At 36.8% G+C, this 13814-nt stretch overlaps 1 protein-coding gene across 1 annotated transcript; it reads left to right on the forward strand.

Annotated features, from left to right (window-relative positions):
• Window positions 1–1681: 1681 nt before the first annotated feature.
• Window positions 1682–13602, forward strand: MNDA (myeloid cell nuclear differentiation antigen). Its single transcript, XM_057555731.1, is given in 6 exon segments — window positions 1682–1837; window positions 1839–1947; window positions 3879–4048; window positions 5160–5582; window positions 12635–12823; window positions 13543–13602. Coding segments are annotated over 6 exon segments (1107 nt in total).
• The last annotated feature ends 212 nt before the right edge of the window (window positions 13603–13814 follow it).

The following is a 13814-nucleotide window of genomic DNA, read 5'->3' on the forward strand; positions in this document are numbered from 1 at the left end:
ATAGCCAAACTCTTATGTTCCAGGAGCCAAATCTTCTGAACTCCGAAGTCTGAGGTCTTAACACTCATATTCTATTTCCTGAGTCAATGTGTTGGGGGAAGGTATTGGAGAAAAAAATGATAGAAGTGTCATTTTTCACAAATAGTGATTCTCATAAGCTGTATTATATCAGAGTTTAGGATACTATATGTAAAATATCCTATGTAAGGGTTTCCAGATGATTGGATTCAGGCTGAGTACCTCTGCATATTGTATAAGTTGGCAGACTTTTAAATTTGAATAGTTTCATGAAGACCATGTACTCCCTAGATCTACTTTTCAAAAAAAAACATCGGAAATATATTTCATGACAGGGTCTGGAACAGCAAGATATGCTATAAAGTTCTGGAGCTTAAATATGAAAAATGGAAAGTGGGAAAAGTAAGAAAGAGATTTTTCAAGGCCTTCCTAACTAGGCTAAGGATAAGGAATTGTTCATAAAGAAAATGGGGAACTATTGAAGGATTTCAAGTGGGGTAGAAATGTAGTTTATAGAGATAACTTGATCTATGAATATAACTTATTAGAGAGATTAAGTCTGGAAGGAAGAAATTCAAGCCAACTATTAAATAACCCCAGACAATAAATGCTGTGATTCTGCATTAGAGAGCAGGTAAAAGTCCAGCAAGTTATACAGAGTGAAGTAAGTCAGAAAGAAAAAAACAAATATTGTATATTAATGCATATACGTGGAATCTAAAAAAATGATACTGATGAACCTGTTTGCAGGGCAGGAATAGAGACACACGTAGAGAATGGATGTGTGGACACAGTGGGGGGAAAGGGGGGTGGGATGAATTGGGAGATTGGAATTGACATATACACAATACCATGTGTAAAACAGATAACTAATGGGAACCTGTTGTATAGCGCAGGAGCTCAGCTGGTATTCTGTGGTGACCTAGATGGGTGGGATGGGGGGGGGGTCCAAGAGGGAGGGGATATATATATACATATAGCTGATTCACTTCGTTTTACAGCAGAAACTAACACAACATTGTAAAGCAACTATACCCCAATTTAAAAAAGTCCAGCAAAGGGACAGTGATATGGGCACAAAGGACGTGGTCCAAGCCCCAAGGAGAGATGATGCTAATGAGAACGGACTAAAGGAAGAGCAAAGTGGACAAAGGCAGGTACCCAGCATGCAACTGTAGTGCTGTGGCAGAAGGATATTTATATAAGGTGAGAGGCTGCAGCCTATTTTGCACATCAGTCACTTCAGTAACAGTGGGTGTGGGAGGAGTCAGGACCCAACCACAGACCTTCACGGCCAGGCTCTAGCCCTAATGAAGGATGGGAGGAGCACCACGGACTTTGACACTATACAACCCATATTTTAAACACTGTAAAAATGTCCTGTTTCCAGGCATCCTTCTACCATACCCACCCCTGATCCAACTCAACTAGCATCATTAATAAGGAAAAACAATTTAAGTCTTCCTAAAGCAGCAGCTCTCAGCACATTTTCCAAATGACACACTTGGTAGTGAAGAGTACCTCTTTGTCACATACACCCAAGGGCAGCACTTTCACATGGCCCGCTCACTCACATAGACACAACCAGTCTTTTAAATTGTCTGTATAAATGTGTCACATTGTATGTTATTTTTCTCTTGTAGGGTCATCCATAACTTGAGACATGGTAAATGAATACAAGAAAATTGTTTTGGTGAAAGGATTACAGAACATGAATGATTATCAGTTTAGCATGATTAAGTCTTTACTGGCCCAGGATTTAAAACTGACTAGAAAAAAGCAAGATAAATACAACAAAATTCAGACTGCTGATGTGATGGGAAAAAAAATTCCCAGGTGCTACCTTTGTCAACAAACTAATAGATGTATTAGAAGACATAGAAACATTTAAAGACCTTGTAAAAGAACTTAGAAAGGAGAAGCTAAAAGGTAATGCAGAAGATCCCACCCACAGTCGCTCTTCTCTGGCCCTCCCCAATCTTAACTAGTACAACACCTTAGTCATAGTTAATATATTATTTTCCCAATTTTTGACTCATTGGCCATGAAAGTGTTAGTACTGCAGCAGCCAACAGGTTTGACAATGTAGGGCAATCTTTTCCTATAAAGGAAAGTGTCTGTATGTTGGAGGTTGTATTTAGGGTAAGGATAAAAAATGAAAGAAAGAGGAAATGGATGAGAAGTTGAAACTTGCAGTACATTAGAAATGTTAGAAAATGACAAAATAATAATTTAAGATTTGTGGTTTATTTAAAATAACATTTACCTTTAACCAATTAATGTGTCTGTTCTATTAAGACTATTTGCTCCATGGTTATTATTCCTTCTAGTAATAAAGATGGAGCAGTACTTAACATAAAAAACTACCTCTTTGAGATGTGAAGAACTTTTGTAAAATCACCAGGCAAAATGAAAATTTTTAAAAATCCAAAGACCAATATCACCATTTTGTCACCTCATCAACTTGTATCATAGTTGCTTTCACTGGCTTCTGTAATTTTAACAGATCTTTTAAATAACATGAGCAAGCAGTCAGCATCATGGAAACCTTAGGTTTTATTAAAGGACATGATAGGAGAACAGGGTAGGGAAAGGGTTTAATTGAGGTACATGGGAATCCAGAGGACAGGAGGAACACTGCACAGGGAGTCAATACAAAAACAATTGAGGAAGCAGGAGACAGTCTCCCTGCCTGTGTTACTACTATTGGCCCCCTTGCAGCTAGGATGGTGAATGCAGTAGAGGTAGACAAAAGCACACCTAGACCCACAAGCAGAAGCTGAGGGGAAATAACACTGAAACTGCTTCAGCTCTCTTCAAACAGCTGCTCTGGGTTTATTGAGTCTCTGTTTTTATATCAGTTACAAACTAAGACAAAAAAGGAAAAATTCAGCAAAAAAGAGAAAGCAGAAAGAAACAGGCTCTGCTACACCGGCACCTACCACAAGTAGTGCTCTGACACCTAGGAGAGTAGAGAAGAATCCTATGGTTCAGGTAAGCTTGTAGTCCCACAGAAGGAACTCTGCTAAGGCACTTGGTTCCTTATTAATATTCCAACAGTTCAGATTTACCAAATTGAGGAATTATGGATCATCTTTTTGACAGGAAAAGAGTGAGGCACTATAAAAATACAGTAAACATTTAAGTGACATAGATATGGTAACATCATCCTCATTATAAAGATGATGTTAACTGTTGGATTGAAAACACATCTTGCTCGTGCTTACATAAACCTAGATTTTCTAATTCTAGGAACAGTGCTCTTCCCATTATGACACAGAGGTGATTGGAGTAGTAACATGTCTGTGTGAATCAACCATCCCTTTTATAATGCAACTATATGTCCATTCTTACCTACCGGCCATCTCTTTTTTTTCGTATATATAAGTTTATTTATTTTATTTTTGGCTGCGTTGGGTCTTCGTTGCTGCACTCAGGCTTTCTCTAGTTGCAGCGAGCAGGGGCTACTCTTCATTGTGGTACATGGGCTTCTTTTTGCAGTAGCTTCTCTCCTTGTGGAGCACAGGCTCTAGGTGCGGGGGCTTCAGTAGTTGTGTCTCGCAGGCTTTAGAGCGCAAGCTCTAGAGCACAGGCTCAGTAGGGGCACAGGCTTAGTTGCTCCGCGGCATGTGGGATCTTCCCAGGGCTCGAACCCATGTTCCCTGCATTGGCAGGCAGATTCCTAACCATTGCGCCACCAGGGAAGCCCCAGCCATCTCTTTTGGTGGTGGGTTGGAACTACTTGGAGTTTTCAAAGACATCATATTTCATATAAATAGAACCTACTACAATGTAATGAAAATATGTTCTGCTTCTTTTAATACTGAAAACCATTAACAGAGAAATTAAACTACTTTCAGAAAAGAAAAAAAAACAAACTGAAGAAGAGACTGGAACAAAAAGGAATAAGGCATCTCCAGAGCAGATTCAGTCTCTGTACCCTTCAGTAACCAACACACCCACAACCGTGGGCCTTCCTCCACCTCCTGAGGCCTGATCATCAACTCCATCCTCCACTCACCCACCTGAGGTACACATTTCCTGTTTCTCTTTTCCAAGTTTTCCTCAAGTCAGTAACAGGTGCATTTCACAGTGACTATTGTTAGTCTGTATATAACTATTGTTATTGATTAACTTGCTTTGGCAAAGATGTTTCCTTTGTCATGGTAAATTGGTCACATTGATGAGAAGCCATATCCAGGTAAAGTCCAATCATTTACAGGTGATCACCATGTGTAATATCCCAGGTCAGACCAGTCTAAGAACTTCTGGTCTGTGGAGGTAGATAGCTTGACTCCATCTTTCATGAATACATGACACCCCCCTCCCCCACCGCTTGCCTCCCATACTTCCTATTACAGATCAGGCAACTCTCCCATTATGAAAGTATTCTGCTGCAACTCAATCAAATCAGGCCACTGTGGAGAAAGGAGATTAGAGGTAAACAAACCTGTCCTCTGTTTTTCTGTTAGCATCCAAGCCACTGAGAAATACTGTGGATACACCGAAGAGGACATGGTTCTAATCAAATATCTTTTATTTGAGCCAGTTTAGAACAGGGAATTCTGAGCCACTACATGTCTTTCTCACTACTTGTAGCAGACTATTATTTCTTCGGAAGAGGCAATATTTTGAATCCTCACAATGGCCCCGGGTACTCTAGTGATACTTGAAAACCCTTAATGTTTGTGGTTTGTGGTAGGCACCGTTCTCTGTTTGCAATGCTATCTTAGTTATTTTTTTACTCTTTTTATTTTCTTTAGTCGTTTAAGTGAGTAGAGGACATATTTGAATTTATTATTATATTTTAATCTATCCCTCAAATGTTTCATGACAATGTTCTCATCCTCCATGGCTCTGTGTTGCTCTTGCTGAGGATCATGCTTTAATTAAGAGAGATTATTCTGTTTATAATGGATAGTCTAACTTCTATTCCTGTTGTCTGCTACCTTATACTAAGCTTTACCAGTTCATTACTGTTTCCTTTCCATTAAGCACTTCCTTTCTAGCCTGACTCCAGGTCCAAATATTTAGGAAGGTTGTGTGGCCCAATGTTATGACTGAGGTTTCACTCAGAGAAAGAGACTTTGTGTTCCCTGCTCAAACTTGTAAGTTTATTTTCCTGTTTCTGTCCAACACAGAACCAGAAAACGCAGATCCAAAGTAAAGTAACTGCCAGGAGAAGTGTTCTACAAAAGGGCCCAATGACAATGATGGTACTGAAAGCAGCAGAGGCATTTGAATATGAGTCACCAGAAGGGGGGAAAAATACAATGTTTCATGCTACAGTGGTTACTGCAAGTCAGTTTTTCCAAGTGAAGGTTTTTAACACCAACCTTAAAGAGAAATTCACAAAGCAGAAGGTCATTACCATATCAGATTACTTTGAATGCAGAGGAATCCTGGAGATAAACAAAGCATCATCTGTGTCTGAAGTTGGTCTTGATCAAAAGTCTGAAGTTCCAAACAGCATTGTAAAAAGAGCAAAAGAAACTCCCAAGATGGATAGTCTTCTCAAGCAAGCGTCGGGAACATTTATGTATGAGTTGTTTATGTTATATCAGGTAATCTCTTAAAATTGTTTTTCATTTTCTCGATCAGTGTCTGAAATTGAATGTCTTCACTTGCCAAGCTCTGCTTACTGACTGAATATTGGAACTCAGTTCTCAGTTCTCTTTCTTGACTAGAGATAGGTGGTCAAGTCTGCCACATAACAGGAAATGGGATTGGGTGGCCTGTTAGCATTCTTCTACCCAAGATACCTCCAAGCAAGTCCTTGAAAAGATTCACCAAGAAACCTTGTCATTTCTCCAGTTATAATTACCTGGTCTCAGACACCATGAACAAGGACTGTGCAGGGTATAAATCAATATGCACATTCTAATAATTTTATCTCAGAACTCCACCGCAAATTCATCACTTTCTTTTTACTTTGAAGAATGGATTGCCTTACTCAGATTGAATTCTGGTTGCGACATGCATCCAGAGTAATAAAGAGATTGGCTTGTATTCTCCTGAATGCATATACATTCAACAGTTAGGCAAATGATATAACAATTCAGTGCTGTCTCCTCTAGATTATTCATTCATTTAATCAGTTATTCATGAACAACTAATTGAAGAAATATCGTATTGCATGGTATTTGGAAAATATGGTAATCTAATTCCCTTATTTATCAAAAAAAAAGGCATAGAGAGTTTTACTGATACATCAATTTCCAAATTCAGGGTACTAGAGAGTATGATACCTTAAATCCCCCCTAAAATTTACAGACTTCTATGAACTCATCTTACATCTTATATAATTGACTGCTTCATAAACCTGTATAAGTGTCTCCTAAGATAGCCCCTTAATTTACCTCCATTACTTTCTTACACTATCTTTGAGACCATGCCTATAAATGCAATTATAGAATTGATGAGTCATAGCTTACATGAGTGAGACATATAGAGTGTGAATTGTGAGAACTACATCAATGGAAATAAGATATTGGAGAAGAGTGAATAAATGGAGAAGGTAGAGAAAAAAATTAGTGAGTTACCAGAACCTAACCTGTTATATAGATTTTTTATAATCTATTAAATGAAAAGTTATAGTCAATGTTCATTCATTTCTGCATAAGGAGGGGAGCCAAAAATGTCCATCAGGGAATTCTGATTCCCTGATTCCAGTTGTTTTAAGGAAACAAAGCTGCCCTTAAGGTGGAAGCAGTAGAAAATAGGAAGAAAACTCACTGTTCTAGAATTGCCAGATAGAAAACATCTAGAACAAGAAAGGCAAAAATAAAAAATCAAGATAATGAAAAGTAAGTTCTCAGAGAAGACCTTGCCAAAGCCATATGCATACCCGTGCCTATAACTGCTTTTTTATTTTTTTATTTTTATTTTTATTTTTTTATTTTTATTTTTTTTTAGAAATTTCATGTAATGTCTGAAACATTTATATTAACATATTTCCATACATATTTCCATACAAATACAAATATAAGATTTTTAGAAATTTCATGTAATGTCTGAAACATTTATATTAACATATTTCCATACATATTTCCATACAAATACAAATATAAGATTTTTAGAAATTTCATGTAATGTCTGAAACATTTATATTAACATATTTCCATACATATTTCCATACAAATACAAATATAAGATTTTTAGAAATTTCATGTACTGTCTGAAACATTTATATTAACATATTTCCATACATATTTCCATACAAATACAAATATAAGATTTTTAGAAATTTCATGTAATGTCTGAAACATTTATATTAACATATTTCCATACATATTTCCATACAAATACAAATATAAGATTTTTAGAAATTTCATGTACTGTCTGAAACATTTATATTAACATATTTCCATACATATTTCCATACAAATACAAATATAAGATTTTTAGAAATTTCATGTAATGTCTGAAACATTTATATTAACATATTTCCATACAAATAACCCAATGAAAGTTTAGTATTAGTTGTTTTGTTTGTTTTTTTATACTGCAGGTTCTTATTAGGCATCAGTTTTATACACATCAGTGTATACATGTCAATCCCAATCGCCCGATTCAGCACATCACCATCCCCACCTCATCACAGTTTTCCCCCCTTGGTGTCCATATGTCCATTCTCTACATCTGTGTCTCAACTTCTGCCCTGCAAACTGGCTCATCTGTACCATTTTTCTACGTTCCACATACATGCATTAACATACGATATTTGTTTTTCTCTTTCTGACTTACTTCACTCTGTATGACAGTCTCTAGATCCATCCACTTCTCAACAAATGACTCAATTTCGTTCCTTTTTATGGCTGAATAATATTCCATCGTATATATGTACCACAACTTCTTTATCCATTCGTCTGTTGATGGGCATTTAGGTTGCTTCCATGACCTGGCTATTGTAAATAGTGCTGCAATGAACATTCGGGTGCACGTGTCTTTTTGAATTACGGTTTTCTCTGGGTATATGCCCAGTAGTGGGATTGCTGGGTCATATGGTAATTCTATTTTTAGTTTTTTAAGGAACCTCCATATTGTTCTCCATAGTGGCTGTATCAATTTACATTCCCACCAACAGTGCAAGAGGGTTCCCTTTTCTCCACACCCTCTCCAGCATTTGTTGTTTGTAGATTTTCTGATGATGCCCATTCTAACAGGAGTGAGGTGATACCTCATTGTAGTTTTGATTTGCATTTCTCTAATAATTAGTGATGTTGAGCATCTTTTCATGTGCTTCGTGGCCGTCTATATGTCTTCTTTGGAGAAATGTCTATTTAGGTCTTCTGCCCATTTTTGGATTGGGGTGTTTGTTTCTTTGATATTGAGCTGAATGAGCTGTTTATATATTTTGGAGATTAATCCTTTGTCTGTTGATTCATTTGCAAATATTTTCTCCCATTCTGAGGGTTGTCTTTTCGTCTTGTTTATGGTTTCCTTTGCTGTGCAAAAGCTTTGAAGTTTCATTAGGTCCCACTTGTTTATTTTTGTTTTTATTTCCATTACTCTAGGAGGTGGATCGAAAAAGATCTTGCTGTGATTTATGTCAAAGAGTGTTCTTCCTATGTTTTCCTCTAAGAGTTTTATAGTGTCCAGTCTTATATTTAGGTCTCTAATCCATTTTGAGTTTATTTTTGTGTATGGTGTTAGGGAGTATTCTAATTTCATTCTTTTACATGTGGCTGTCCAGTTTTCCCAGCACCACTTATTGAAGAGACTGTCTTTTCTCCATTGTATATCTTTGCCTCCTTTGTCATAGATTAGTTGACCATAGGTGCGTGGGTTAATCTCTGGGCTTTCTATCTTGTTCCATTGATCTATGTTTCTGTTTTTGTGCCAGTACCATATTGTCTTGATTACTGTAGCTTTGTAGTATAGTCTGAAGTCAGGGAGTCTGATTCCTCCAGCTCCATTTTTTTGCCTCAAGACTGCTTTGGCTATTCGGGGTCTTTTGTGTCTCCATACAAATTTTAAGATGATTTGTTCTAGCTCCGTAAAAAATGCCATTGGTAATTTGATAGGGATTGCATTGAATCTGTAGATTGCTTTGGGTAGTATACACATTTTCACAATGTTGATTCTTCCAATCCAAGAACATGGTATATCTCTCCATCTGTTGGTATCATCTTTAATTTCTTTCATCAGTGTCTTATAGTTTTCTGCATACAGGTCTTTTGTCTCCCTAGGTAGGTTTATTCCTAGGTATTTTATTCTTTTTGTTGCAATGGTAAATGGGAGTGTTTCCATAATTTCTCTTTCAGATTTTTCATCATTAGTGTAGAGGAATGCAAGAGATTTCTGTGCATTAATTTTGTAACCTGCAACTTTACCATATTCATTAATTAGCTCTAGCAGTTTTCTGGTGGCAGTTTTAGGATTCTCTATGTATAGTATCATGTCATCCGCAAACAGTGACAGTTTTACTTCTTCTTTTCCAATTTGTATTCCTTTTATTTCTTTTTCTTCTCTGATTGCCGTGGCTAGGACTTCCAGAACTATGTTGAATAATAGTGGTGAGAGTGGACATCCTTGTCTCGTTCCTGATCTTAGAGGAAATGCTTTCAGTTTTTCACCATTGAGAATGATGTTTGCTGTGGGTTTGTCATATATGGCCTTTATTATGTTGAGGTAGGTTCCCTCTATGCCCACTTTCTGGAGAGTTTTTATCAGAAATGGGTGTTGAATTTTGTCAAAAGCTTTTTCTGCATCTATTGAGATGATCATATGGTTTTTATTCTTCAATTTGTTAATATGGTGTATCACATTGATTGATTTGCGTATATTGAAGAATCCTTGCATCCCTGGGATAAATCCCACTTGATCGTGGTGTATGATCCTTTTAATGTGTTGTTGGATTCTGTTTGCTAGTATTTTGTTGAGGATTTTTGCATCTATATTCATCAGTGATATTGGTCTGTAATTTTCTTTTTTTGTAGTGTCTTTGTCTGGTTTTGGTATCAGGGTGATGGTGGCCTCATAGAATGAGTTTGGGAGAGTTCCTTCCTCTGCAATTTTTTGGAAGAGTTTGAGAAGGATGGGTGTTAGCTCTTCTCTAAATGTTTGATAGAATTCACCTGTGAAGCCATCTGGTCCTGGACTTTTGTTTGTTGGAAGATTTTTAATCACAGTTTCAATTTCATTACTTGTGATTGGTCTGTTGATATTTTCTGTTTCTTCCTGGTTCAGTCTTGGAAGGTTATACCTTTCTAAGAATTTGTCCATTTCTTCCAGGTTGTCCATTTTATTGGCATAAAGTTGCTTGTAGTAGTCTCTTAGGATGTTTTGTATTTCTGCGGTGTCTGTTGTAACTTCTCCTTTTTCATTTCTGATTTTATTGATTTGAGTCCTCTCCCTCTTTTTCTTGATGAGTCTGGCTAATGGCTTATCAATTTTGTTTATCTTCTCAAAGAACCAACTTTTAGTTTTATTGATCTTTGCTATTGTTTTCTTTGTTTCTATTTCATTTATTTCTGCTCTGATCTTTATGATTTCTTTCCTTCTGCTAACTTTGGGTTTTGTTTGTTCTTCTTTCTCTAGTTTCTTTAGGTGTAAAGTTAGATTGTTTACTTGAGATTTTTCTTGTTTCTTTAGGTAGGCTTGTATAGCTATAAACTTCCCTCTTAGAACCGCTTTTGCTGCATCCCATAGGTTTTGGGTCGTCGTGTTTTCATTGTCATTTGTCTCTAGGTATTTTTTTATTTCCTGTTTGATTTCTTCAGTGATCTCTTGGTTATTTAGTAACGTATTGTTTAGCCTCCATGTGTTTGTCTTTTTTACGTTTTTTTCCCTGTAATTCATTTCTAATCTCATAGCGTTGTGGTCAGAAAAGATGCTTGATATGATTTCAATTTTCTTAAATTTACTGAGGCTTGATTTGTGACCCAAGATGTGATCTATCCTGGAGAATGTTCCGTGTGCACTTGAGAAGAACGTGTAATCTGCCGTTTTTGGATGGAATGTCCTATATATATCAATTAAATCTATCTGGTCTATTGTGTCATTTAAAGCTTCTGTTTCCTTATTTATTTTCATTTTGGATGATCTGTCCATTGGTGTAAGTGAGGTGTTAAAGTCCCCCACTATTATTGTGTTACTGTCGATTTCCTCTTTTATAGCTGTTAGCAGTTGCCTTATGTATTGAGGTGCTCCTATGTTGGGTGCATATATATTTATAATTGTTATATCTTCTTCTTGGATTGATCCCTGGATCATTATGTAGTGTCCTTCCTTGTCTCTTGTAACATTCTTTATTTTAAAGTCTATTTTATCTGATATGAGTATAGCTACTCCAGCTTTCTTTTGATTTCCATTTGCATGGAATATCTTTTTCCATCCCCTCACTTTCAGTCTGTATGTGTCCCTAGGTCTGAAGTGGGTCTCTTGTAGACAGCATATATATGGGTCTTGTTTTTGTATCCATTCAGCCAGTCTATGTCTTTTGGTTGGGGCATTTAATCCATTCACGTTTAAGGTAATTATCGATATGTATGTTCCTATGACCATTTTCTTAATTGTTTTGGGTTTGTTTTTGTAGGTCCTTTTCTTCTCTTGTGTTTCCCACTTAGAGAAGTTCCTTTAGCATTTGTTGTAAAGCTGGTTTGGTGGTGCTGAATTCTCTTAGCTTTTGCTTGTCTGTAAAGCTTTTGATTTCTCCATCAAATCTAAATGAGATCCTTGCTGGGTAGAGTAATCTTGGTTGTAGGTTCTTCCCTTTCATCACTTTAAGTATTTCATGCCACTCCCTTCTGGCTTGCAGAGTTTCTGCTGAGAAATCAGCTGTTAACCTTATGGGGGTTCCCTTGTATGTTATTTGTCGTTTTTCCCTTGCTGCTTTCAATAATTTTTCTTTGTCTTTAATTTTTGCCACTTTGATTACTATGTGTCTTGGCGTGTTTCTCCTTGGGTTTATTCTGTATGGGACTCTCTGCGCTTCCTGGACTTGGGTGGCTATTTCCTTTCCCATGTTAGGGAAGTTTTCGATTATAATCTCTTCAAATATTTTCTCTGGTCCTTTCTCTCTCTCTTCTCCTTCTGGGACCCCTATAATGCGAATGTTGTTGCGTTTAATGTTGTCCCAGAGGTCTCTTAGGCTGTCTTCATTTCTTTTTATTCTTTTTTCTTTAGTCTGTTCCGCAGCAGTGAATTCCACCATTCTGTCTTCCAGGTCACTTATCCGTTCTTCTGCCTCAGTTATTCTGCTATTGATTCCTTCTAGTGTAGTTTTCATTTCAGTTATTGTATTGGTCATCTCTGTTTGTTTGTTCTTTAATTCTTCTAGGTCTTTGTTAATCATTTCTTGCATCTTCTCAATCTTTGCCTCCATTCTTATTCCGAGGTCCTGGATCATCTTCACTATCATTATTCTGAATTCTTTTTCTGGAAGGTTGCCTATCTCCACTTCATTTAGTTGTTTTTCTGGGGTTTTTTCTTGTTCCTTCATCTGGTACATAGCCCTCTGCCTTTTCATCTTCTCTGTCTTTCTGTAACTGTGGTTTTTGGTCCACACCTAACTGCTTTTTTATAACTTGTGTTTACTGTGTCACAAGGGTCTTTCTCATACATATGGAGGTTACTATATTTTCAGGCACTGAATATTAAATTTCTGTTGCAGAAAAAAGTAAATAAGAAGAACATAATCTATGAAATACAGGATAATACAGGAAAGATGGATGTTGTGGGGAATGGAAAACGGCACATTATCAAGTGTGAGGAAGGAGACAAACTTTGACTTTTCTGCTTTCAACTGAGAATAATTGACCAGAAGCTGAAACTCACATGTGGAAATCACAGCTTCATCCAGGTGGAAGCTGGATGGAGAAACATTAGTTTTCCAGAAAGGCAAATAATTTTGTCTGGGTTTTGAGAGCACCAGTTTCTATCTTCTTACATATAGAGTCTAGCAGGTGGGAGGAAAACACAATGTTCTTGTGTTCGTTTGTAAGTGGAGGATTTTTTAAAGGATGTGAGAAAATGACATTCATATAGATTTCAAAAGGATTTGATACTAGTGCTAAATAATAAAATATTTGAAGACATTAGGAGGGCAGGGGAATAATTTCACATAGTGGTCAAGAGCAGGGCTTTGAATGGGACTGACCTGATTTGAATCCTGGCTTCAGCACTCACTAGTTGGCTGGTATTGGAGAAACAGCTTAATTGGTCCTCCAAAAGGGTCAAAGCCTCTATCTCATAGGGTTGGTTAAAAGCTAAGTGAGACAATACATATACATTATCTCACTGCCCAACACAAAGTGAGAAATTAATCTGCATTAGATACTATTTTTTCTCAGCAAAATAAAGGCATTGGAAAGAGTTCTAAGCCAAGAAAATGACACATGCGTGTCCTCAAAGGTGTGAAACAGCATAATGAGTTCTGAAATTCAGTAGATGTGAAAGAGTATGAGAGATGAGACTATGGGAGACTATTAGGACATGAAGTGTGGGGGAAGGGAGAAAAATGAGCAGAACTTAATGTCAACTGTTAGGATCTCATTGTGTCTTTCTTATCTCTCCTTCAAGGTCTTCAAGACTAAGAAGATAGGAAGGACCAACCAGTTTTCATTTAATTCTGAAAGTTGAAGAGGAGAGCCTCCCCCTTTAAATCTTCAGGTGGCTATAATACTGATATTCTTAAAGTTGAGACATATTTAAACAATAGATTCAGTAGACATAGCCCAGCACATTAAGAACTTTTTATACCTGAGCTGTGGATTAGGTTACTTTCTTTTATAAAATTTACTTATTATCTAAAATGTTCATCATGTAAAAAAATAAAATTTTCTTTTTTGAAG

The sequence above is a fragment of the Balaenoptera acutorostrata genome, chromosome 1 (assembly GCF_949987535.1).
Source record: "Balaenoptera acutorostrata chromosome 1, mBalAcu1.1, whole genome shotgun sequence".
Classification (NCBI taxonomy): Eukaryota; Metazoa; Chordata; class Mammalia; order Artiodactyla; family Balaenopteridae; genus Balaenoptera; species Balaenoptera acutorostrata.